The 25,638-nt window shown below is 49.0% G+C and overlaps 1 protein-coding gene across 12 annotated transcripts in view; it reads right to left on the bottom strand.

Annotated features, from left to right (window-relative positions):
• FANCA (FA complementation group A) overlaps positions 1-17,175 on the bottom strand; it is a 76,197-nt gene extending 59,022 nt beyond the window's left edge. For 10 of the 12 annotated variants that reach the window (XR_009213976.1, XM_058440321.1, XM_032156109.2 and 7 more), the window contains exons 1-8: positions 17,060-17,175; positions 16,410-16,519; positions 14,932-15,025; positions 11,359-11,501; positions 11,133-11,228; positions 8,255-8,328; positions 5,662-5,774; positions 3,779-3,861 (exon numbers count right to left, since the gene is read on the bottom strand). Coding sequence is in view for 11 of the 12 variants with exons in the window: in XM_058440321.1 (XP_058296304.1) it covers positions 3,779-3,861; positions 5,662-5,774; positions 8,255-8,328; positions 11,133-11,228; positions 11,359-11,501; positions 14,932-15,025; positions 16,410-16,519; positions 17,060-17,138 (792 nt within the window). In the remaining variant the exon portion in view is untranslated. Of the gene's footprint in view, positions 1-3,778; positions 3,862-5,661; positions 5,775-8,254; positions 8,329-11,132; positions 11,229-11,358; positions 11,502-14,931; positions 15,026-16,409; positions 16,520-17,059 lie in introns of those variants that run through there. The other 2 variants (XM_032156114.2, XM_058440323.1) reach the window with 2 other exon arrangements.
• Positions 17,176-25,638: the final 8,463 nt, after the last annotated feature.

Raw genomic sequence — 25,638 nt, 5'->3', positions numbered from 1 at the left:
ATCCTCATAGGCCTAGAAATTATTCCAATACTGACGGGACCTAGACGGAGTAAAAAGGCTGAACTTCCTGGAACAACCCTAAGACTGCTCTCAGCATGGCCTGAGGCTATGCGCCCAGGGCTGGGCAGGACACTGGCTTTTGCAAGCAGAGTTTTGCTGAAGTCCTTCAGGGAAGAGAGGAAAGCTCAGGCCTTGACTCTGGGCTGTGGAACTCAGGACTTTCACCCTTGATGCCTCTGGAGCCAGAAGACGGTGAGAAGGTACCACTGTCCATTTCCCTTCTTCACGTCTCCTGGGCTTAAAGCATACCACTACTCAGGAAGCAACTCATGGTAACAAGAAAACATACTTCCTCAAACAAAGCCCACAGACTGCAGTATAGGCAAAATGTGAGCAAGTGGCTCAGGAACCTCGAAAAGGGTATGAAAATTTGGCATGTAGCCAAAATTATGTTCAGATTCAATGCAATCCCTATCAAAATACCAGTAACGTTCTTCACAGAAATAGAAAAAAAGATTCTAAAATTCACGTGGAACCAAAATAGATCAAAGATGACCAAAGCAATCCTGAGGCAAAAAAACAAAGCTATAGAATATAGAAATCACACTGCCTGAAGTCAAAATATACTACAAGGCTACAGAAATGAAAACAGCACGAGGTTGACACAAACATACACACAGACCAACGGAACAGGACAGAGAACCCAGAAACAGGCCGGGCACCATGGCCCACACCTGTAATCCCAGCACTTTAGGAAGTCGAGGTGGGTGGATCACCTGAGGTCAGGAGTTCTAAACTAGCCTGACCAACAAGGTGAAACTCCGTCTCTACTAAAAATACAAAAAATAGGCCAGGTGCGTGGCCTACGCCTGTAATCCCAGCACTTTGGGAGGCCAAGGCGGGCGGATCACGAGGTCAGGAGATCTAGACCAGCCTGACCAACAAGGTGAAACCCCGTCTCTGCTAAAAATAGAAAAAAATTAGCCGGGCGTGGTGGCAGGTGCCTATAGTCCCAGCTACTCGGGAGGCTGACGCATGAGAATAGCTTCAACCCAAGAGGCGGGGCTTGCAGTGAACCAAGATGGCACCACTGCACTCCAGCCTGGGAGACAGAGCAAGACTCCATCTCAAAAAAAAAGAAAAAAAAAGGCCAGGCACGGTAGCCCACGCCTATAATCCCAACACTTTGAGAGGCCAAGGTGGGCGGGTCACGAGGTCAGAAGTTCGAGACCAGCTTGACCAACATTGTGAAAGCCCGTCTCTACTAAAAATAGAAAAATTAGCCAGGCATGCTGGCGGGCGCCTGTAGTCCCAGCTATTCAGGAGGCTGAGGCAGAAGAATCACTTGAACCTGGGAGATGGAGGTTGCAGTGAGCAGAGATCCCGCCACTGCACTCCAGCCTGGATGACAGAGACTCTGTCTCAAAAAAAAAGAAAACAAAAACCAAAAAGCTTCAGCATAGCAAAGGAAACAGCACAGAAAACCTGTTAAATGGGAGAAAATACCTGCAAACTATTCATCCAACAAGGGACTAATATCCAGAATATATAAGGAACTGAAAGAACTCAATAGGGAAAACAAAAATAATCCCATTTAAAAACTGGACAAAGGGCCGGGTGGGTGGCTTACGCCTGTAATCCCAGCAGTTTCGGAGGCCGAGGTAGGCAGATCACAAGTCAGGAGATCCAGACCATCCTGGCTAACATGGTAAAACCCCATCTCTACTAGAAATACAAAAAATTCGCCAGGCTAGGTGGCGGGCGCCTGTAGGCCCAGCTACTCCGCAGGCTGATGCAGGAAAATGGCGTGAACCCAGGAGATGGAGCTTGCAGTGAGCCGAGATCGCACCACTGCACTCCACCCTGAGCAACAGAGCAAAACACCGTCTCAAAAAAAAAAAAAAAAAAAAAAAGACCAATATCACTAATTGTCAGGGAAATGCAAATCAAAGCCACAATGAGCTACTATTTCACTCCAGTTAGAATTATCATTATCAAGAAAACAAAAAATAACAAATGCTGGTGAGAATGCAAACATAACTCTTATATGCTATCAGTGAGAATGTAAATTAATACAGCCATTATAGAAAATAGTATGGAGATTTCTAAATAGTTGGTTAGCTCTAACAGAATTACTAGCCCAGAGGGTCTCACTTTCACCAGGCATGGTGGATCACATCTGTAATCCTAGCACTTCGGGAGGCCAAGGCAGCCATATCATGAGGTCAAGATATCGAGACCATCCTGGCCAACAGAGTGAAACCTTGCCTCTACTAAAAACACAAAAATTAGCTGGGCATGGTGGTGCACGCCTGTAATCCCAGCTATTCGAGAGGCTGGGGCAGGAGAATCGGTTAAACCTGGGAGGCAGAGGTTGCAGTGAGCCGAAATCGCGCCACTGCACTCTAGCCTGAGCAACAGAGAGACACCATCTCAAAAAAAAAAAAAAAAAAAAAAAAGAATTGCCATATGATCCAGCAATCCCGCTACTGGGCGTACAGCCAAAGGAAAGGAAATCATCTGCACTCCTACATTTACTGTGGCACTATTAACAAAAGCCAAGATATGAAATCAATCTGTGTGCCCAACAAGAGATGACTGGATACAGAGAACGTGGTATATACACACAACGGAACACTAGTCAGATTTAACGGAGTCTCGCTCTGTCACCCAGGCTAGAGTGCAGGGTGCAATCTTGGCTCACTGCAACCTCCGCCTCCTGGATTCAAGCAATTCTCCTGCTTCCATGCTTGTAGCTGGCACTACAGGCATGCGCCACCACCCCTGGCTATTTTTTTTGTATTTTTAGTAGACACCAGGTTTCACCATGTTGGTCAGGCTGGTCTTGAACTCCTGACCTCAGGGGATCCACCAGTCTCAGCCTCCCAAAGTGCTGGATTATAGGCATGAGCCATTGAACCCAGCCTCAGCTATTTTTTTCTTTTTTTGAGACGGAGTCTCTGTCGCCCAGGCTGGAATACAGTGACGCGATCTGGGCTCACTGCAAACCCCGCCTCCAGGTTTCATGCCATTCTCCTGCCTCAGCCTCCTGAGTGGCTGGGGCCACAGGTGCCTGCCACCACGCACAGCTAATTTTTTATATTTTTAGTAGAGACGGGGTTTCACTGTGTTAGCCAGGATGGTCTCGATCTCCACCTCGTGATCCGCCCACCTCGTCCTCTCAAAGTGCTGGGATTACAGGCATGAGCCACCAGGCCCAGCCAGCTATTCTTTTTTTTCAAAGTGAAATCCTGTCATTCACAGGAACAGGAATGGAACTGAAGGCCATGATGTTAAGTGAAATAAGCCAGGCACAGAAGGACAAATATTGCATGTTATCACTCATATGTGGGAGCTAAAAAGTGGATATTGTGGAGGTAGATAGTAGAATGAGAGATACCAGACATGAGAAGGGTATATGCAGTGGGGGAACAAAGAGAGTTGGTTAACGGGTACAAACATACAGCTAGACAGAAGAAGTAAGTTCTAATGTTCCACAGCACACTGAGGTGGTTATAGTTAAAAACAGATTGTATATTTCAAAATAACTGCAATATGTGAAATGCTGCCAACACACAGAAATGATACATACTGGAGGTGACAGAGACTCTAAACACCCTGACTTGATCATTACACTCTACACACAAAACAAGTATCACATGTACCTGGTAAATAGGTACAAACAACATGTTTCAATAGAGAGACACGTAGATAATTTCAACACTTGGAATAAGGATGGCTCCTTCTGCTAAACTCTTCACTTGACTTTTCCTCCTACCTGCGGCATTTTTTCAGGCTCCACAGTTCTTCTCAGATCTGAATTTTTCTGAAATCCCCTCAAAACAAACATTTGCACAAAATCTGAAAAACCACAAAACCAAAGTTATTTATGGACAGCATGGTCTCCAAGCAACTGTGAATGGCACAGACCATCCACTTCAGAGGGGCGGGAGAGCATATGGCTGGGGCCCACGAGGACCCCTGTGAGCTGCTCCTAACCTGAGACGAATGCTGCAGAAGTTACTGCTCACCTGACCACAGCCACACTAGCATTCACCAAACCCAATTAGAACCCTTAGATGAACCAGGCTTTTTCCTCTTGCACTTCTATTTGAAAGGGAACAAGTTTATCGTAAGATTTTTTTCTCTTTTTTTTTTTGTGAGACGAAGCCTTGCTCTGTCACCCGGGCTTGAGTGCAATGGTGCGATCTCACTCACTGCAACCCCCGCCTCCCGGGTTCCAGCAATTCTCTGCCTCAGCCTCCCGAGTAGCTGGGATTTCAGGTGCTGCCACCACACCCAGCTAATTTTTGTATTTTTAGTAGAGATGGGGTTTCACCATCTTGGCCAGGTTGGTCTTGAACTCTTGACCTCGTGATCCACCCACCTTGGCCTCCCAAAGTGCTGGGATTACAGGCATGAGTCACCCCACCCAGCCCAATTTTTTTCTCTTAAATAAAAGTGGCTTCCAAGGGAGGTCTCATGGATTGTCTCGCCTGCCAATCTCCAATACCACAGGGACTACAGGGACCCAGAAGCATCCTATTCTGAGGAATGTGATGAGGGAGGAAAGGCATTCTTAGCTTTTTAAAAAATAAGATCAAGAGGACTGAAATCAAAAAGATTTTCTAACTCTGATTTAAATTTAACCTATCTGGGACCAGGTTATAGTAGTTCAGGAATGCTACGTCACTCATGCCACCAAAAAGCTTTAGGAAAAAGGAAAAAACCCACACGCTACTGTACAGATCAGTTTCCCATCTAATTTTTTTTTGTAGGTGTCACTTGCAGTGGGATGGGTCTCCCAGCAGGTGTTCCTGAGAACCCAAATATCCCAGGGAGCATCTGAGAACTCACCAAGGAAAAGAGTCTCATCACTCAAACACAGCAGGCAAAGAGCCAGAAAACGAGCTTCAAGGCGCCTTAGAGATGGGTGGTGGGGCAGCTCTCTAGAGCTGTCCTGCCGCCATCCAGGAGTCCGCTGAATATAAGTCCTGACAAGCCCAACTACTCCTCAAGCTGGACTGGCTCCTGGTCCGAGCCATCCTCTGGTCTCTCAGCACCTTCTTAGTTTGTGGGGGGACATTACAGTCCCAAGTTTTTCTCGTAATATCATTCCTCAGGAAGGCCAAGCATGGTGGCTCACGCCTATAATCGCAGCACTTTGGGAGGCTGAGGCAGGTGGATCACGAGGTCAGGAGTTCAAGAGCAGCCTGGCCAACCTAATGAAACCCTGTCTCTACTAAAAATACAAAAAAAAAAAAAAAAAATAGCTGTGCACGGTGCTGCGTGCCTGCAGTCCCAGCTACTCAGGAGGCTGAGGCAGAGAATCACTTGAACCCAGGAGGCGGAGGTTGCAGTGAGCCGAGATCGCGCCACTGTACTCCAGCCTGGGCGACAGAAGGAAGCAGCTGCGGTCACTCTATGGGAAAGGTGCACGGAAACACTTAAACTCATGTCAATGCCAACTTACTAGTATTTCCACACCAGTCAAGTTAAATGCAAACCCACAACAGGCTGAGACTGGGAGTCTGTCATGCCAGGTTCCCAAGGCCACAGAGAGAGAGGCTGTTCTGTCTCCCAGAGCTCTTGAGAGCAGAAGGCATCATCACAGATCAAAATCAGTTTTACCCAAGAACCCGAATCTTGTCGTGAACGCACCAGAAAGCATGGCCCTGGTGATGTCGGCATGCTGGCAGGATGCTTCTATCTGTTCACAAAGGCGGCACAGATTCCTGAAGAGCCATGCTCCCATAGCATGCATGTCGGGGTGGCTGCAGACACACACAGAGGCAGACCTATGGCTCAACTCAATCCCATCATCAGGGGATTGAGCTGAGCCATATATCTCAATTTTTTTTGAGACAGTTTTTTGCTGTCACCGAGGCTGGAGTGCAGTGGCACAATCACAGTCACTGCACCCTCGACCTCTCAGGCTCAAGCAATCCTTCCACCTCAGCCTCCTGAGTAGTTGGGACAACAGGCGCATACCACCATGCCCAGCTGGAGGTCTTACTACTTTGCCCAAGCTGGACTCAAACTCCCGGGCTCAAAACAATCTCCCACCTTGCCCTCCCAAAGTGCTGGAATGACTGGTGTGAGTCGCTGTGCCCAGTCTCAAGTTATTTTCTAACTCCCCTTGTGACTTCTTTGACCCATTATGTTGTTTAACTTCCAAATATTGGGGATTTTCCCAATTCCCTTCTGTTGTTGATTCTAATGAAATTCATTTGTGGTTAGAGAACGTATCCACCCTTCTAAATTTATTCCTATTTGTTTTATGGCCTGAACATTTTTTTTTTCTCTTGAAACAGTTTTGCTGTTGTCATCCAGGCTGGAGTGCAATGGCACAATCTCAACTCACTACAACTTCCGCCTCCCGGGTTCAAGCGATTCTCCTGCCTCAGCCTCCCGAACAGCTGCGATTACAGGCACCTGCCACTTTGCCCGGCTAATTTTTGTAATTTTAGTAGAGACAAGGTTTCACCATGTTGGACAGGCTGGTCTAGAACTCCTGACCTCAGGTGATCTGCCCGCCTCGGCCTCCCAAAGTGCTGGGATTACAGGTGTCAGCCACCGCACCTGGCCTTGGCCTGAACCTTATGCTCTATCCTGGGGACTGTTCCATTTCGACTTACGAATACACATTCTGCTACTACTGGGTAGAGTGTTCCACAGTCAGTCAGGTCAGCTGGTTTGTAGCATTCAACTTCTATATCATTCTTAATCTGACTTGTTCTACCCATTACTGAAAGGTGAGTATTGAAACCTCTAATGATTATTGCTGAAATGTCTACTTCTCCCTTTAATTCTGGCCATTTTTGCTTCATAGATTTTGGGGCTGAGATTAGGTGTGGATATGCTAGGAAACAGGTTTTTCTTTTTTTTTTTTTGAGACGAAATTTTGCTCTAGGCCGAGGCGGGAGGATCACAAGCTCAGGAGTTCAAGACCAGACTAGCCAACATGGTGAAGCCCCATCTCTACTAAAGATACAAAAATTATCCGGACATGATGGCGGGTAGCCTGTAATCCCAGCTACTCGGGAGAATGAGGCAGGACAATCGCTTGAAATCAGAAGGCGGAGGTCGTAGCGAACCGAGATCGTACCACTGCACTCCAGCCTGGGCAATGAGAGGAAAACTCCATTTCAAAAAAAATAAAAAAAAAACAAAAAATATTATTCCGGTTGGGCACGGTGGCCCATGCCTGTAATCCCACAACTGTCAAGAGATCAAGATCATCCTGGCCAACATGGTGAAACCCCATCTCTACTAAAAATACAAAAATTAGCTGGGTGTGGTGGCACGCGCCTGTAGTCCCAGCTACTCAGAAGGCTGGGGCAGAATTGCTTGAATCCGGGAGGCAAAGGTTGCAGGGAGCCCAGATCACACCACTGCACTCCAGCCTGGCGACAGAGTGGGTCTCTGTCTCAAAAAGAAAAAAAAAAAAAGAAGGCCGGGCAAGGTGGCTCATGCCTGTAATCCCAGCACTTTGGGAGACCGAGGCAGGGGAATCACCTGAGGTCAGGAGTTCGATACCAGCCTGGCTAACATGGCGAAACCCCATCTCTACTAAAAATAACAAAAATTGCCGGGCACGGTGGCTCACGCCTGTAATCCCAGCACTTTGGGAGGCCGAGGTGGGTGGATCACGAAGTCAGGAGATCAAGACCATCCTGGCTAACATGGTGAAACCCAGTCTCTACTAAAAATACAAAAATTAGCCGGGCATGGTGGCGGGCGCCTGTAGTCCCAGCTACTCGGGAAACTGAGGCAGGAGAATGGCATCAACCCAGGAGGTGGAGCCTGCAGTGAGCCAACATCACGTCACTGCACTCCAGCCTAGGTGACAGAATGAGACTCTGTCTCTAAAAAAAAAAATAAATAATAATAATAATAACAAAAATTAGCTGGGTGTGGTGGCAGGCACCTGTAATCCCAGCAACTTGAGAGGCTGAGGCAGGGCAATCGCTTGAACCCAGGACGTGGAGGTTGCAGTGAGCTGAGATCGTGCCACTGCACTCCAGCCTGGGCAACAAGAGCGACACTCCATCTCAAAACAAAAAACAAAAAACAAAAAAATACCATAAATGTTCTCCTGAAATAATAAAGCAATAGTTCCTCCAGGTCTAGTCTAGTATAAATTGTATTTCAAAGCTAAAAATCAAACCCGTCTGATTTTGGGCTTTGAAATATAATTTATACTAGACTAGATTGCAAAAACAGTAACACTGAATCATTGTTAGTATGCTACCTTTCCAGCAGCTCTTGCAGGCTCACAATGCCTTGTACATGAAGATGCCACACCGCTTCAAGCAACAAAGAACTCTGAAAAACAAACAAATCCAGCATTTTGAGTCCTTTATGAATGCATTTTCCCACAAAACGTTCAGCTGAAGTTCTTAACAACCATGCCATATTGAAAATTAACCTCAAGCAAAAATTAGAGCCTGAAACACATCTTTTACAAAGCTGCCCTGGTTTTCAAACTCCCTGGCCTTTGGGCACCCACACACCGTTGCCCAACACTTGCTTCTCCTCCTTCTCTCTTCCTACTCAGTGTAGCCTACTTCCCACCCTTTCTCGTCTTCCCTCTTCCTACTGCTTCAGCACTGGCCCTGACCAGCTCCCGGCAGGGGCTCCAGTGTAGCCTACTTCCAACCCTCTCTCCACACTGCAGCCAACACAGTATTACACACAACTGACATGACAGTCTCTCCTTCAGAAGCCTTCACTGGCTCCTCGTAGCTGCCAGGACAAAGGTCAGGCTTCAGTGTGCCCTGTGCCCTTGTCTTTCTCACTCAACCCTCTCCCATTTGATAACCCTCCGTGCTTTAGCTCAGACCCTGTGCCACTCACTGCGAACACTGTGCCCCAGTCACATGGCCCTGATCTCCCTGTGGCCTCCCCTTCTCATCCCCCTAACTCGCCATTTTTTTTTTTTTTTTTTTTTTGAGACAGAGTCTCGCTCTGTCGCCCAGGCTGGAGGACAGTGGCACAATCTCGGGTCACTGCAAGCTCCGCCTCCCTGGTTCACGTCATTCTCCTGCCTTAGCTTCCAGAGTAGCTGGGACTACAGGTGCCTGCCACCACGCCCGGCTAGTTTTTTCTATTTTTTAGTAGAGACGGGGTTTCACCGTGTTAGCCAGGATGGTCTCCATCTCCTGACCTCACGATCCGCCCGCCTCAGCCTCCCAAAGTGCCGGGATTACACGTGTGAGCCACTGCAGCCGGCCCCTAACTCGCACTCTTCACAGTCCGTGCAAGAAGGCTTTCCTAACTCTCCAGTCTGATACGCGTGTCCATCTTCTTGTTCGCAAACCTGTGAGCACCTGTATCATCACACTTCTTGTGGATTTAGTGGCTTGTTTCCTCAGCTAGATGATAATGAGGGCAGCGACCAAAGCAATAACTGAAAAATCTAATGAATTCTATAATGTATGCTGGATAAAAGAATGGGAAAGGCCGGACACAGTGGCTCACGCCTGTAATCCCAGCACTTGGGAGGCCGAGATGGGCAGATCACCTGAGGTCAGGAATAGAAGACCAGCCTGGCCAACATGGTGAAACCTCATGTCTACGAAAGATACAAAAACTGGGCCGGGTGCAGTGGCTCACGCCTGGAATGCCAGCACTTTGGGAGGCCAAGGTGGGCAGATCATCTGAGGTCAGGAGTTCGAGACCAGCCTGACCAATATGGAGAAACCCCGTCTCTACTAAACATACAAAAAAAATTAGCCAGGCGTGGTGGCGCATGCCTGTAACCCCAGCTACTCGGGAGGCTGAGGCGGGAGAATTGCTTGAACCCGGGAGGCGGAGGTTGCGGTAAACCAAGATCGCACCATTGCACTCCAACCTGGGCAACAAGAGCGAAACTCCGTCTCAAAAAAAAAAAAAAAGACACAAAAATTAACTGGGCATGGTGGCACACACCTGTAATCCCAGTTACTCAGGGGGCTTAGGCAGGAAAATCACTTGAACCTGGGAGGCAGAGGTTGCAGTGAGCCAAGATCCCTCTACTGCACTCCAGCCTGGGCGGCAGAGCAATACTCCGTCTCAAAAATGAAAAAAAACGCCAGGCACAGTGGCTCACACCTGTAATCCCAGCACTTTGGGAGGCCGAGGTGGGCAGATCACGAAGACAGGAGATCGAGACCATCCTGGCTAACACAGTGAAACCCCGTCTCTACTAAAAATACAAAAAATTAGCCAGGTGTGGTGCTGGGCGCCTGTAGTCCCAGTTACTCGGGAGGCTGAGGCAGGACAATCACTTTAACCTGGGAGGCAGAGGTTGCAGTGAGCCAAGATGGCGCCACTGCAATCCAGCCTCGGCGAGAGAACGACACTCTATCTGAAAAAAGAAAAAGAAAAAAAGAAGAAGAAAGAATGGGGAAAAAAAAACATAAATAAATGATCGCCTAGGTTCTTTGCTTTTTCTAAGTATTTGCTAATTTTGTTTAGTACCACTAAATGTTTTGCATTCTTTCCATTCATCAAAACTCTATAATCCTACTAAGTTCAAAATGCTTCAAAAAAGAGCAGGTAAGAATCATTTTTATATTTTATCATTAGGCTGGGCATGCTGGCTCATCCCTGTAATCCCAGCACTTTGGGAGGCCCAAGACCGAGAACTTCTTGAGGCCAGGAGTCCAAGACCAGCCTGGGCAATATAGCAAGACCCTGTCCCTGAAAAAAAATTATAAACTTTTTTTTTTTTTAGTTTACTATACTGCCCTGGAAAAATGCTTGAGGCCAGGACTTTAAGAGCAGCCTGGGCAACAAGGCAAGACTCTGTCTCTGAAAAAAAAAATTATATACATTTTTTTAATAGTTTACTATACTATCCTGGAAAATTCTCCATAATAATACACCCAAGAAGGCTAAAAGTATTTTATAATATATTCTATTCTAATAAATATTACTAATGATAGGTGAATAGTGACAAAAATGGCAAATGAAGGTACTTCTTTCTAATCCACAGATGATTTGTAAACCCTTTTTGATCCACTCTCTGTAATTAATGAGAAGCTTGGAGAATTCCCAAGAAAACCCAGGTACTCTGTTGCCTCCATCCAGATCAACAGAACATTGCCTAGAACACTGGCGAGTCAGATTTGCAATCTCAAATTTACCTGTATCTTCCATAATTCTTGACAGAAGGAAAGACGGGAGAACATACTGTGCGCCAATAAATACCGAGCAAACTCTAACAGGGAAGACAGCTTCTTCTGAAAGGAGAGATTACATTTTTTGAAAAACAGACAAATTACCTGAAACAATATTAAAGAAATGTCCTATTTTCCCAACCAGCTTAAAAGTAACAACGGGCAGGTTTCCTCATCTTTGCTGGTGTCTTACTCTCTGCTCCACAGTCAGCAGCACAGGGTGACTGGTCTCCACTGGAGCCGTGCAGATCTGTCCCACGCTAGAGGCAACCATCCCAGCTGAGAGAATACCCACGGGAACCCCCAGCCTTGAGGCTTGATCCTGCAAAGCAGAGCCTTAAACACAAAACAAAACCATAGCTTTCTCTTAACACATGAGACAAAATCTAAAACCAAAGACTTGCTGTTTAAAATGCCTTATTTTAAGATGCAGCACAAAAAAATTGCCTTTTAAAGGGGGAGAATAGATGCAAAGCGAAAAACATGGGATAAAAATTAGAATTTGATGATCCAAGCAGCTCACAACAAAACTGGTGGCAACACCTGAACCCAGAGTTATACATTCGTATGCGTTACGTTTCCCATGACACAAAAGGAGCAAGATAAAGAAATATATTCAGACCAAGAATTTTGTCATCTTTTTACAAAGGAGCACAATAAATTGAGAACTCCACCAGGCTCTTTCAATTACATTGTTTTTCCAATTACTTCAGAGATAAGCCTGCTCCTCTTGACTCACATTGATGGTTGTGATAAATTAGGCAGGGATTTCCCAATGCTCTGCCATGCACCTGGTGGGCAGGTGCAGTCACAGCTGTGCTCAGTCCGCAGGCCACCAAGCGGAACCTCACTAACAGCCTGCAGGCAGCCACCATTCTCCTGAGCACCCAACCACTGGTCTGCGTTCAATAAAGTGAGAAACGGTGGGCAACCTGGAAGCAGGCAATGCCAATAAGCCATTTTCTAATTTATTTGCTTTCCAAAATTAATTTTTTTTCGTTTTGTTTTTTTGCGATGGTGTCTTGCACTGTTGCCTGGACTGAAGTGCAATGGGGCCATCTCGGCTCACTGCAACCTCCGCCTCCCTGGTTCAAGCGATTCTTCTGCCTCAGCCTCCCAAGTAGCTGGGATTACAGGCACGCGTCACTACACCCAGTTAATTTTTTGTATTTTTACTAGAGATGGGGTTTCACTATGTTGGCTAGGCTAGTCTCCAACTCCCAACCTCATTAATCCGCCCGCCTCGGCCTCCCAAACTGCTGTGATTACAGGTGTGAGCCACCGCACAAGCCAAAATTAATTGTTTTAAAAAACTGGTGTCCGGGCGCGGTAGCTCACGCTTGTAATCCCAGCACTTTGGGAGGCCGAGGCGGGTGGATCATGAGGTCAGGAGATCGAGACCACAGTGAAACCCCGTCTCTACTAAAAATACAAAAAAAAAAAAAATTAGCCGGGCATGGTGGCGGGCGCCTGTAGTCCCAGCTACTCCGAGAGGCTGAGGCAGGAGAATGGCGTGAACCCGGGAGGCGGAGCTTGCAGTGAGCCGAGATCGCACCACTGCACTCCAGCCTGGGCGACAGAGTGAGACTCTGTCTCAAAAAAAAAAAAAAAAAAAAAAAAAAAAACTGGGCCGGGCGTAGTGGCTCATGCCTGTAATCCCAGCACTTTGGGAGGCTGAGGCGGGTGGATCAACTGAGGTCGGGAGTTTGAGACCAGCCTGACCAACATGGTGAAACCCTACCTCTACTAAAAATACAAAATTAGCCAGGCGTGGTGGTGCATGCCTGTAATCCCAGCTACTCAAGAGGCTGAGGCACGAGAATCACTTTAACTAGGGAGGCAAAGGTTGCGGTGAGGAGAGATCACGCCATTGCACTCCAGCCTGAGCAACAAGAGCAATACTCCATCTCAAAACAAAAAAACAAACAAAAAACAGGAAACTGCAGTACGTGCCTGTTATTGTAACGTACTGGCTCTAAAAACACATTATCAATACATAAGTAAAAAATTTACAGGCTGGGCGCGGTGGTTTATGTCTGTAATCCCAGCACTACGGGAGGCCAAGGCGGGTGGATCACGAGGTCAGGAGTTCGAGACCAGCCTAGCCAAGATGGTGAAACTCCGTCTCTGCTAAAAATACAAAAATTAGCTGAGTGCGGCAGGCACCAATAATCCCAGCTACGCAGGAGGCTGAGGCAGGAGAATTGCTTGAACCCAGGAGGTGGAGATTGTAGTGAGCCGAGATGGTGCCACTATACTCCAGCTTGGGCAAAAGAGCAAGACTTCGTCTCAAAAAAAAAAAAAAAAAATTTCCAATAGTTATAGAAGCTTAAAATTATAGTATGAGAAATCATCAACTGCTGGTGAAATTCTCAGTAGAAAAGTAGACAGATGGGGCACAGGGGCTCACGCCTGCAATCCCAACACCTTGGGTGGCTGAGGTAAATGGATTGCTTGAGCTCAGGAGTTTCAGACCAGCCTGGGCAATATGGCAAAACCATGTCTCTACAAAAAAATTAGCCAGACATGATGGCGCACACCTGTAGTCCAGCTACTCAAGATGCTGGGGTGCGAGGATCACGTAACCCCACGAGGTCAATACTGCAGTGACCCGTGATTGCACCACGGCACTCCAGTCCGGGCAACAGAGTGAGACCCTGTCTGTTAAAAAAAAAAAAAAAGAAGTAGACAATGCCATTTTCTTTCTTGAGACAGAGTTTTGCTCTTGTTGCCCAGACTGGAGGGCAATGGAGGGGTCTTGGCTCACTGCAACCTCTGCCTCCCAGGTTCAAGCAATTCTCCTGCCTCAGCCTCCTGGGTAGCTGGGACTACAGGCACCCACCACCACACCCGGCTAATTTTTGTGTTTTTAGTAGAGACAGGGTTTCACCATGTTGGCCAGGCTCATCTTGAATCCTGACCTCAGGTGATCCACACACCTCGGCCTCCCAAAGTGCTGCGATTACAGGCGTGAGCCACTGTGCCCGGCCGACAATGCCAATTTCTAGTCACTTGTTTCCAATTTATCTCCATGGGAAAGTTTGTTTTTATCTACAAGGCTTTTACTGTGTGTGTGTGTGTGTGTGTGCGTGCGTGCATGTACTAGCTACATCTTTAGCTAAAAAAAAAACTGAAAAATTAATGAATTAAAGACTTATCTGTGTGGCTGAGCTTGGTTCTTTGGAATGATAATATGCAATTTGTGAAATTCAAATACAATCATGGCAGTGAAAATCCGTATCATTTGCCAATGACATTCAGTGACCAGTTGTCAAGGGAGCGCTATTACTGAAGGTTATTTTAATAGAAACAAGTTATCACATAACAAAGACGTGAAAGATCAGAAAAGAACTTACTGTTGTTGACCCAGAACTTTCCCTATCTCCCACTCTCAAACTGGGGGGAGAAGGAGGTACCTAGAAAATTGTTTTCCCATCTACTCTCCTGGGCACACCACAACCTGTCTCACCACTTCCATGAGCGAGGGGCACATCCCTGTTGTTGCTATATCCCATGTTTTTGCAAGGGACACTCTGGGTCCTACTGCTTCTGAGTCGCAGGTTGAGTCAGACGCTGCTTTTAAACACAGCATCTTAAGAAGCCCAAGAGCAAGTCACACAAACATCACACAGACTTTGCGACTACACACACCAGTGGAAACCCATCGCCTTAGGAAATTTACATGTCTACTTAATTCAGCAAACCATGGTTACTATATAAAAAGTTTTCTGCAATTCAAAACAGAGAAAATGAAGCTATAACTTACCTATAAATGAACTAGAATGATTAGCATAGGCCTCAGAACTGTCACAGTCAATCACTTTGCTGAGAGACAATTTTTTACACGGTGGACCTTCTACCTAGAATCCAAAACACAACGAACTCCATTTAAAAAATTCAAGCTCCAGGCCAGGCGCGGTGGCTCACGCTTGTAATCCCAGCAGTTTGGGAGGCCGAGGCTGGCGGATCACGAGGTCAGGAGATCGAGACCACGATGAAACCCTGTCTCTACTGAAAATACAAAAAATTAGCCGGGCGTGGTGGCGGGCGCCTGTACTCCCAGCTACTGGGCGAGGCTGAGGCAGGAGAATGGAGTGAACCCGGGAGGCGGAGAAAAAAATTCAGGCCGGTCGGGCCTGTAACTACACTGGAGGCCGATGGGGGATCACCTGTCTCTACTAAAAATACAAAAATTGACATGGCATGGTGGCGCACGCCTGTAGTCCCAGCCACTCGGGAGGCTAAGGCAGGAGAATTGCTTAAACCCAGGAGGTGGAGGCTGCAGTAAGCCGAGATCATCCCACTGCACACCAGCCCAGGCGACAGTGTGAGACTTCGTCCCAAAAAAAAAAAAAAAAATTCCAGCTCTGTGCATAAACACAAGCTGTGTGTAAGTAATGTTTCCCTACTGGGCTATTTTCCTTTTTTTTTTTTTTTTGAGAGGGAGTCTCACTCTGTCGCCCAGGGTGGAGTGCAAAGGCGGGATCGCGCTCACTGCAATCTCTGCCTCCCAGGTTCAAGCGATTCTCCTGCCTCAGCCCCCCGAGCAGTGGGATTACAGGCACCTGCCACCACGCCAGGATAGTTTTTGTATTTTAAGTAGAGATGGGGTTTCACCATGTTGGTCAGGCTGGTCTCGAACTGCTGACCTAAGTGATTTACCCACTTCAGCCTCCCAAAGTGCTAGGATTACAGGCGTAAGCCCCCACGCCCGGCTTTTTTTTTTTTTTTTTTTTTTTTTTGTGATACGGTCTCACTCCGTAACCCAGACTGGATTGCAAGTGGTGTGATCTCGGCTCACTGCAATTTCTGCCTCCGGGGTCCAGGTTCAAGCAATTCTCCTGCCTCAGGCTCCCCAGCAGCTGGAATAAAGGCGTGCGCCACCACACCCAGCTAATTTTTGTATTTTTAGTAGACACGGGGTTTCACCATGTTGGCCAAGCTGGTCTCGAACTCCTGACATCGAGTGATCCACCTGCCTCGGCCTCCCCAAATGCAGGGATTACACCCTCAGCCACCGCGCCCGGACTATCTTTTTTTGTTGTTGTTTTTAATAAAAGAGGCGGAGTCTCACCCCGTTGCCCAGGCTGGTCCAGAGCTCCTGGGCTCAGGCGACCCTCCCCTCTGCGGACCAGGCCACCGCGCCCGCCGCCTCGGGTGTTTTCTTAGGAAAGCTGTGCCGCAGCTGGACTCAAAAACCCCGAACCTAAATCTGCCCGCAGACGGACACCAGCTTCCTCTTACCTCAAGCAAAAGGGCATTCAGGTCCTGATGGCTTCGCAGGAGGCGCACAGCTGATTCCTTTAATTTCTGTGCCCTTTCAGGATTATATTTTTGCCTCTTGACCCTTCCCGCTACGGAGAGAAGTCAGTTCGAAACCATCACAGCACAGTTGACACACGGGGCCCCCGGCCCGACGCGCAGGTGGACGCCGCGGAGAAACCCACCAGCGACACCCTCCCAAAGAGGAGCCGGGGCTCCTCCCCAGAAACTAACGGAAACGGCCCCAGCGCGGACACCAGGGAAGACGGCCCAGGAAGGCCCGAGGCAGGGGAGCCCGGGAACGGCTAGCGAGGGGCGGCTTCTGCGCTGAGGGGAGCCCCAGGCCGCCCACCCCAGGCCCGGCTCTGACGGCGGGGGCGGCGTTCGGGAAAGAAGGGGGCGCCCCGCGGACAGGGGCTGGGGGCGTCGGCCCAGGCGCAGGAGGGGCCGGGTCGAGGCCGGGTCCGACGCAGCCGCGCCGCCCCAGCCGGGCGCCCACCCCGCAGAACGCCCCCGGGCGCGGCGTCCGGGCATCCGACCGGCGGAGGCTCGGGCGGGAAGGGATCGGGGAACCGGCGAAACCGTCCCGGGCCGGGCACCGCCCACTCCCGCGGCCTGCCGCGCCCTCCTACCCAGCAGCTCGGCCCAGGACCTCCGGCGGCCCCCTGGGTCCTGGCCTGAGGCGGAGTTCGGGACCCGCGAGTCGGACATGGCCGGAAAGTCTACAGCCCTGGCGGCGGCTCCCTGCGCCCGAGCCCGCGCTGCCTTCCTATTGGCTGCGGCCAGGCGCGCACGCCCGTTGGCTGGCGGCGGCCTGGCCACGCCCCTCAGGTCGAGGCCTCGCGTCGTAGCCATGTTGGTCGTGGGGAGGCGCCTGCGCGCGGTGAGGTCGTGCTTGGGTTTGGCTTTGCGGCCGCGGTGTAGTCAGCGAGGGCGTCTCCCGCGGGCAGACTGCGGCCCCTCAGGCGTGGTTCCTGCCGAGAATGACTGGGGTTGGTCCTGAAGAGACCACCCGGCCAACCAAGCCGAGGCAGGCTCAGAGCCCCGCGGGGAGCGCGAAGCCGCGCGCGCTTCTGAGCTCCGGGCAGCCGCTGTTTCTGCCGGCGGCTGAACGGTCCCCGCGCAGGGCGGCGTTTCGGCAGCCGGAGACCGCGCGGTGGCCGCGCCCTTGGTCCTAGCGCTTTGGGAGGCCGAGGCTGGAGGGTCACTTGAGCCCAGGAATTCCAGACCAGCCTGGACAATAGAGCGAGACCCCATCACTTTTCTTTCTTTTCTTTTTTGTCTTTTTTTTTGAGACGGAGTCTCCCTTTGTCGCCCAGGCTGGAGTGCAGTGGCGCGATCTCAGCTCACTGCAACGTCTGCCTCCTGGGTTCAGGTGATTCTTCTGCCTCAGCCTCCCGAGTAGCTGGAATTACAGGTGCGCGCCACCATGCCTGGATGATTTTTGTTATTTTTAGTAGAGACAGCGTTTCGCCATGTTGGCCCAGGCTAGTCTCGAACTCCGGACCTCAGTTGATCCGCCCGCCTCGGCCCCCCAAAGTGCTGGGAGTACAGGGGTGAGCCCCCGCACCCGGCCGAGACCCTATCTTTTAAGCAGCCTTGGCGGCAGAGCGAGACTGTCTCAAAACAAAACCAAACATAAGAATTCGTAAAAGCGAGTGCCTAGGGGAAGCTAATGTGCCTCAAAGCCCTGGGGAAGTAGAGGCCCTGGAGACCGGTCCCCATCCTCTGGCAGTGGCCTTGGAACCACTGAAGGGATTCAGCCCAAGGGCCGCGTTCCCGGCAGGCGTCTTTATTGTGTTGATTGCTTAGATGATGTTCAGCACCACAAATGCCCTTTGTGAGTCCAGGCAGAGAGTGGGGCCTTGGATTCATGAGCTGGGGAGGGAGCAGGAATGAGAATTCGGAGTCCATGAAACCCCCACAAAGACTCCTGCACGGCCTGACTCGGACACTTTGCAATCTGCTGGTCGAGGGCGATGGTGTGAACTCAGGGAACAGCCTGAGATCGCTCCACTGCACTCCAGCCTTGGCAACAGCAAGACCCTGTCTCCAAAACAAACAAACAAAAAACACAAAGCAATTAACAGAACTAGACTCAGAGGTGACCGAGAAATTGAAACAGGCTGGAAATTTAAAATAACTGTGATTAATATGTGGAGGTCTCTTATATGAAAGCTGAACAATATGCATGAGGAGGAAACTCATCAAATTGTAAGAAAGAACGCGATAACAGGTAATGCTTCTGATGGGGCAGCAGTAGGATCAACACAGCTGAGAAAAATTGGAATTACCCACATTGGGAAACAAAGAAGAAAAAAATTTTTTTTTTAAAAAAGCATCCAAGAACTGTGGGAAAATATCAAATGATATGCATGTAATAGGACTCCCAAAAGAAGAAGAAAGAACAAATCAGAAAAAATGTTTAAAGAGAAAATTACCAACAATTTTCCCAACATAATGAAAGACCACAGAATGTAGACCTGAGCTCAGAGCACACACAAATCTTGATAAATACGAGCCCCTGCCTCATACATGCACTGTATTCATACTGTGGAAATCAGAGAGAAAACCATGAAGATGGCCAGAGAAGATGGCCAGTAACAAAGGTAAGAATTCCAGCCTGGGCAATATGTCAAGTCCCCGTCTCTACAAAAAATACAAAAAATTTGTATTTTTGGTATTGTGCAGTGTGGTGACGAGCTTGTAGTCCTGTGGGTAGAGGATTACCCAGGTGCCGAGGCAAGAGACCGAAGGCACAAACTGTTTCAGTATAATAAAGAAAATCGTTAGAATAAGAACAGTCATAATACAAATTAGATATAGAGATGATCATGGACAATTATCGATTATTATAAACATTAGGCCGGGCGCGGTGGCTCACGCTTGTAATCCCAGCACTTTGGGAGGCCGAGGCGGGCGGATCACGAGGTCAGGAGATCGAGACCACGGTGAAACCTGTCTCTACTAAAAATACAAAAAAATTAGCCGGGTGTGGTGGCGGGCGCCTGTAGTCCCAGCTACTCGGAGAGGCTGAGGCAGGAGAATGGCGTGAACCCGGGAGGCGGAGCTTGCAGTGAGCCGAGATTGCGCCACTGCACTCCAGCCTGGGTGACAGAGCGAGACTCCGTCTCAAAAAAAAAAAAATTTTTTTTATAAACATTAATCATTAGCTTTTAATACTACTCTTTGTTGCATTACTAATATAACCTAGGAATAACTGGTGGGTATAGGGTCAGGTGCTGAAGGGACATTGTGAGAAGTGACCTGGAAGGCAAGAGGTGAGCCTTCTGTCACGACTGCATCGGGGCCGCTTGAGGGCTCCATGGTCAAGCGGTAATGCCAGTGTCTGGGAAGGCACCCGTTACTTAGCAGACCGCGAAAGGGAGTCCCCTTTCCTTGGAGGAGCCAGGGAACGCTCTGCTGCACCAGCTTCTTGTGGAAGGCTGGATATCATGCAGGCCTGGCCGCAGTCATCTGGAGGCTTAAACCCCTTCCTGTGGTGCTCGGCTTCAATGGTTATGCTCCTTGTCTACTTTCATGCTTCTCCGGTACTCCCGGTTCCTCTTTGAAGTTTGTAGTAGATAGCAGTAGAAGAAATAGTGAAAAGTCTTAAAGTCTGATCTTTCTTGTAAGTGCAGAGAAGAAAACGCTGACATATGCTGCCTTCTCTGTCCCCTTCAGCTACCTAAGAGGGAAGGGCCCCCATCCTGTAATCACGTGACATGCTTCACCTTGTCAATCACTTGGAAGATTCACCTTCTTTACCCTGCCCCCTTGTCTTGTATGCAGTAGATATCAGAGAGCCCAGCCGTTCGAGGCCACTACCAGTCTCCGTGTCTTGATGATAGTGGTCCCCCCGGGCTCAGCTGTTTTCTCTGTATCTCTTTGTCTTGTGTGTTTATTAATTACAATCTCTCCTCTCCATACACGGGGAGAACACCCGCCAAGCCCCTTAGGGCTGGACCCTACATAGTCCCACCTACCTGGGAGGCTGAAGTGAGAGGATCAGTTGAGCCCAGGAGGCTAAGGCTGCAGGGAACTACCATCACGCCACTGCACTGCAGCCTGGGTGACGCAGTGATACCCTGTCTCAAAAAAAAAAAAAAAGGTGGGGGCGCTGCGCGTGGTGGCTCACACTTGTAATCCCAGCATTTTGGGAGGCCAAAGGCCAGTGGATCACCTGAGGTCAGGAGTTCGAGACCAGCCTGGCCAACATGGTGAAATCTCATCTCTACTAAAAATACAAAAATTGGCCGGGTGTGGTGGCTCATGCCTGTAATCCTAGCACTTTGGGAGGCTGAGGAGGGCGGATCACCTGAGGTTGGGAGTTCAAGACCAGCCTGACGAACATGGAGAAACCCCATCTCTACTAAAAATACAAAATCAGCCGGGCATGGTGGTGCATGCCTGTAATCCCAGCTACTCAGGAGGCTGAGGCAGGAGAATCCCTTGAACCCAGGAGGCGGAGGTTTCAGTGAATCAAGATCACGCGATTGCACTCCAGCCTGGGCAACTAGAGCAAAACTCTGTCTTGGCCCAGCACAGTGGCTCACGCCTGTAATCCCAGCACTTTGGGAGGCTGAGGTGGGTGGATCACGAGGTCAGGAGATGGACACCATCCTGGCTAACATGGTGAAACCCCATCTCTACTAAAAATACAAAAACAAAATTAGCCAGGTGTGGTGGCGGGTGCCTGTAGTTCCAGCTACTTGGGAGGCTGAGACAGGAGAATGGCGTGAACCCAAGAGGAAGAACTTGCAGTGAGCTGAAATTGCACCTGCACTCCATCCTGGGCAATAGAGCGTGACTCAGTCTCAAAAAAAAAAAAAAAAAAATTTACAGTAGAGTTCTCATGAGAAATGACGCAAACAGAAGATAATGGAGCAGCATAATTAAAGTTTGGGAAAGCACCATCAACCTAGGGTTCTTTTTTTTTTTTCTTTAAGACAGAGTCTCACTCTGTCGCCCAGGCTGGAGTGCAGTGGTGCGAACTCGGCTCACTGCAAGCTCCGCCTCCCGGGTTCACACCATTCTCCTGCCTCAGCCTCCCAAGTAGCTGGGACTACAGGCGCCCGCCACCACACCCAGCGAATTTTTTGTATTTTTTACTAGAAACAGGGTTTCACCGTGTTAGCCAGGATGGTCTTGATCTCCTGACCTCGTGATCCGCCTGCCTCTGCCTCCCAAAGTGCTGGGATTACAGGCGTGAGCCACCACTCCCGGCCTCAACCTAGATTTCTATACCCAGCAAAGATATTTTTCAAAAGAGGGAGGCCAAATCACGGCTTTTACAGACATACAGAACCTGACAGGATTTAATACCAGGAGACCCACACAGCAAGAAATGCTAAAGTCCTTCAGGTAGAAGAAATATGATAAACAGAAACTTGGATCTACACATAATAAATGAAAATCTCGGCCAGGCACGGTGGCTCACGCCTGTAATCTCAGCACTTTGGGAGGCTGAGGCAGGCGGATCATCTGAGGTCAGGAGTTTGAGACCAGCCTGGACAACGTGGTGAAACCCTGTCTCTACCAAAACTACAAAAATTATAGTTATTGTAGTTACAGGTGCCCACCACTTGGCAGGTGCCCACCAGCTACTTGGGAGGCTGAGGCAGGAGAATTGCTTGAACCCGGGAGGCGGAGGTTTCAGTGAGCTTAGGTTGTGCCACTGCACTCCAGCCTGGGCAACAAGAGCAAGACTCCGTCTCAAAAAAGAAAAAACGCCGGGCACGGTGGCTGATGCCTATAATCCCAGCACTTTGGGAGGCTGAGGCGGGCAGATCATGAGGCCAGGAGATCGAGACTGTCCTGGCTAACATGGTGAAATCCCATCTGTACTAAAAATACACAAAACTAGCCGGGCGTGGTGGCGGGCGCCTATAGTCCCAGCTACTCCGGAGGCTGAGGCAGGAGAATGGCATGAACCCGGGAGGCAGTCAACCGAGATCGAGCCACTGCACTCCAGCCTGGGGACAGAGCGAGACTCAGTCTCAAAACATGTTGGCCAGGCTGGTCCCAAACTCCTGACCTCAAGTGATCCACCCACTTCGGCATCCCAGAGTGCTAGGATTACAGGCATGAGCAACCACACTCAGCCTAAGAAAGCTTTCTCTTAAGCCTGCCCCCAAGAATTAGATGTCTCATCTCTGTGTTCTCACCGGACCCTGTGCATGTTTCTTTTATAGCACTTACCTCATTGTATTGAAATCATTTGTTTCCTAGAACAAGATCACATCTTGGAGTACCAGGTAGAAATGAATGAGGAAAAAGAAACCGGGCCAGGCGCGTGGCTTACACCTGTAATCCTAGCACTTTGGGAGGCCGAGGCAGGTGGATCACAAGGTCAAGAGACCCAGACCATCCTCGCAAACATGGTGAAACTCTGTCTCTACTGAGAATGCAAAAATTAGCTGGGCGTGGTGGCACGCGCCTGTGGTCCCAGCTACTTGGGAGGCTGAGGCGGAGGAATTGCATGAACCCGGGAGGCGGAGGTTGCGGTGAGCTGAGTTTGCACCACTGCACTGCAGCCTGGCGACAGAGCAAGACTCCCTCTCAGAAGAAAAAAAAAAAAAAAAAAAACCACGCAAGATAGCAAGATAATCTGTATTTATTATAGATGATCTCATCTTTACAATTACCCAGTGACATAGACATTAGGATCTTCCTTTTATAAGTATGAAACTTGTGGCTCAGAGATGTGAAAGAGTGCATCTAAATGATTTCATATAATAACATGATTTCATATAATAACATGATATAGTTTGAATGTATGTCCCTCACCAAATGTCATGTTGAATTGTAATCCCCAGTCTCGGAAATGGGGCCTGGTAGGAGGTGTTTGGATCATGAGGGCAGCTCCCTCATGAATGGCTTGGGCCATCTCCTTGATGATACGTGAGTTCTCACTCTAAGTTCATATGAGATCTGGTTATTTAAAAGTGTGTGGCACCCTCCCCACAATTCTCTGTCTTGTTCCTGCTCTGGCTATGTGATGTGCCTACTCCCCCTTCACCTTCCCCCAGGATAGTAAGTGTCCTGAGGCCTCCCCAGAAGCAGAGCAGATGCCAGCACCATGCTTCCTGTAAAGCCTACAGAATTGTGAGCCAATTAATCCTCTTTTCTTTACAAATTACCCAGCCTCAGATATTTCTTTATGGCAATGTAAGAATGACCTAATATATAACATTTGCTTTCTAATAAATTGGTGACTTCTCAATTTCTAAATAAGATGAAAAAAAAACAAAAAACAAAACAAAACAAAACAAAACAAAACAAATCCAGAAATAGATAAAATTAAGGCAAATATAAAACACCGTAAAAGATAATTGTGAGCCGGGGATGGTGCTTACACCTGTGATCTCAGCACTTTGGGAGACCGCGGTGGGCAGATCACAAGGTCAAGGAGCTCAAGACCAGCCTGGCCAACATGGCGAAACCCTGTCTCTACTAAAAATAGAAAAATTAGCCGGGCGTAGTGGTGGGTGCCTGTATTCCCAGCTACGCAGGAGGCTGAGGCAGGAGAATTGCTTGAACCTGGGTGGTGGAAGTTGCAGTGAGCCAAGATTGTGCCACTGTACTCCAGCCTGAATGACAAGAGCAAGACTCCATCTCAAAAAAAGAAAAAAATATATATAATTTTCTATCTAGGCCAAGTGGGGTGGCTCATGACTGTAATCCCAGCACTTTGGGAGGCTCAGGTGGGTAGATCACCTGAGGTCAGGAGTTGGAACTTGGTCTGGCCAACGTGGTGAAACCACATTTCTACTAAAAACACGAAATTAGCTGGGCGTGGTGGCAAGTGCCTGTAATCCCACCTACTCGGGAGGCTGAGGCTGAGGCTGACGCTGAGGCTGGAGAATCACTTGAACCCAGGAGATGGAGGTTGCAGTGAGCCGAGATCATGCCAACTACAGCCTGGGCGACAGAGCGAGACTCTGTCTCAAAAAAGAAAAAAAACTGGGTATGGTGCGTCATGCCTGTAATCCCAGCACTTTGGGGGGCCGAGGTGGAGGTGGGCGGATTACCTGAAGTCAGGAGTTTGAGACCAGCCTGCCCAACATGGAGAAACCTGGTCTCTACTAAAAATACAAAAAATGAGCTGGCTGTGGTGGCAGGCACCTGTAATCCCAGCTACTCAGGAGGCTGAGACAGGAGAATCGCTTCAGCCCGGGAGGCAGAGCTTGCACTGAGCTGAGATCGCACCCCTGCACTCCAGCCTGGGCAACAAGAGCAAAACTCCATCTCAAAAAAAGAAAAAAAAGTTCATCTATCCTTTGATCTGGCACATATTTTGTAATGGCCTGTTCTGCCTCTGCCTTCTCACTGAGCAGTGTGGGGAGAATTATGCCCATCAGTTGTGAGGAACTTCTGCCTTTTTTTTTTTTTTGAGACAGGGTCTCACTCTGCCACCAAGGCTAGAGTGGCGCAATCTCGTCTCACTACACCCTCTACCTCCCAGGCTCATGGTCCTCCTGCCTCAGCCTCCCAAAGTGCTGGGAGGACAGGTGTGAGGCGCCACCCCCAGCCTATTTCTCTGATCTTACAACGTTCAGGCCCTTGGGCAGGCACTGGAGGTGCTTTCACCATCTGAGACGATGTTTGCTGTCACATGCGGGGAGGAGCTTGTCCACCCCATGTTCACACAGGAGCTAGTGTCTAAGTGACACATGTCAGCGTGTCCCATTCTTTTTTTTTTTTTTTCTGAGACACAGAGTTTCACTCTTGTCACCCAAGCTGGAGTGCAATGGCGAGATCTTGGCTCACCGCAGCCTCCACCTCCCGGATTCAAGAAATTCCCCTGCCTCAGCTTCCCGAGTAGGTGGGATTACAGCCCTGCGCCACCATGCCTGACTAATTTTGTATTTTTAGTAGAGACGGGTTTCTCCATGTTGGTCAGGCTGGTCTCAAACTCCCAACCCCCAACCTCAGGTGATCCACCCACCTCAACCTCCCAAAGTGCTGGGATTACAGGTGTGAGCCACCGCGCCCATCAAGGACCCATTCATTTTTAACCACCTTGCTTTATCTGTTCAAAAGAGAAACAAATTCAACATGTGTAAATAACTCTGACGGCCCTCAATAGGAAGCAGACAGAGCCTTGAATATTTCTCTCATCTCCTGACCCGGAATCGCAGTGTGAGTGTCTCTCTTCACCATACCGCACGGGTCCTGCTCGCTGACCCAGCCCGCCTGCTGTCCAGGG

This window comes from Hylobates moloch, unplaced genomic scaffold (genome assembly GCF_009828535.3).
Source record: "Hylobates moloch isolate HMO894 unplaced genomic scaffold, HMol_V3 SCAFFOLD_6, whole genome shotgun sequence".
Classification (NCBI taxonomy): Eukaryota; Metazoa; Chordata; class Mammalia; order Primates; family Hylobatidae; genus Hylobates; species Hylobates moloch.
The sequence above is the reverse complement of the archived record's forward strand: the minus strand, read 5'-3'. Positions and strand labels throughout refer to the sequence as shown.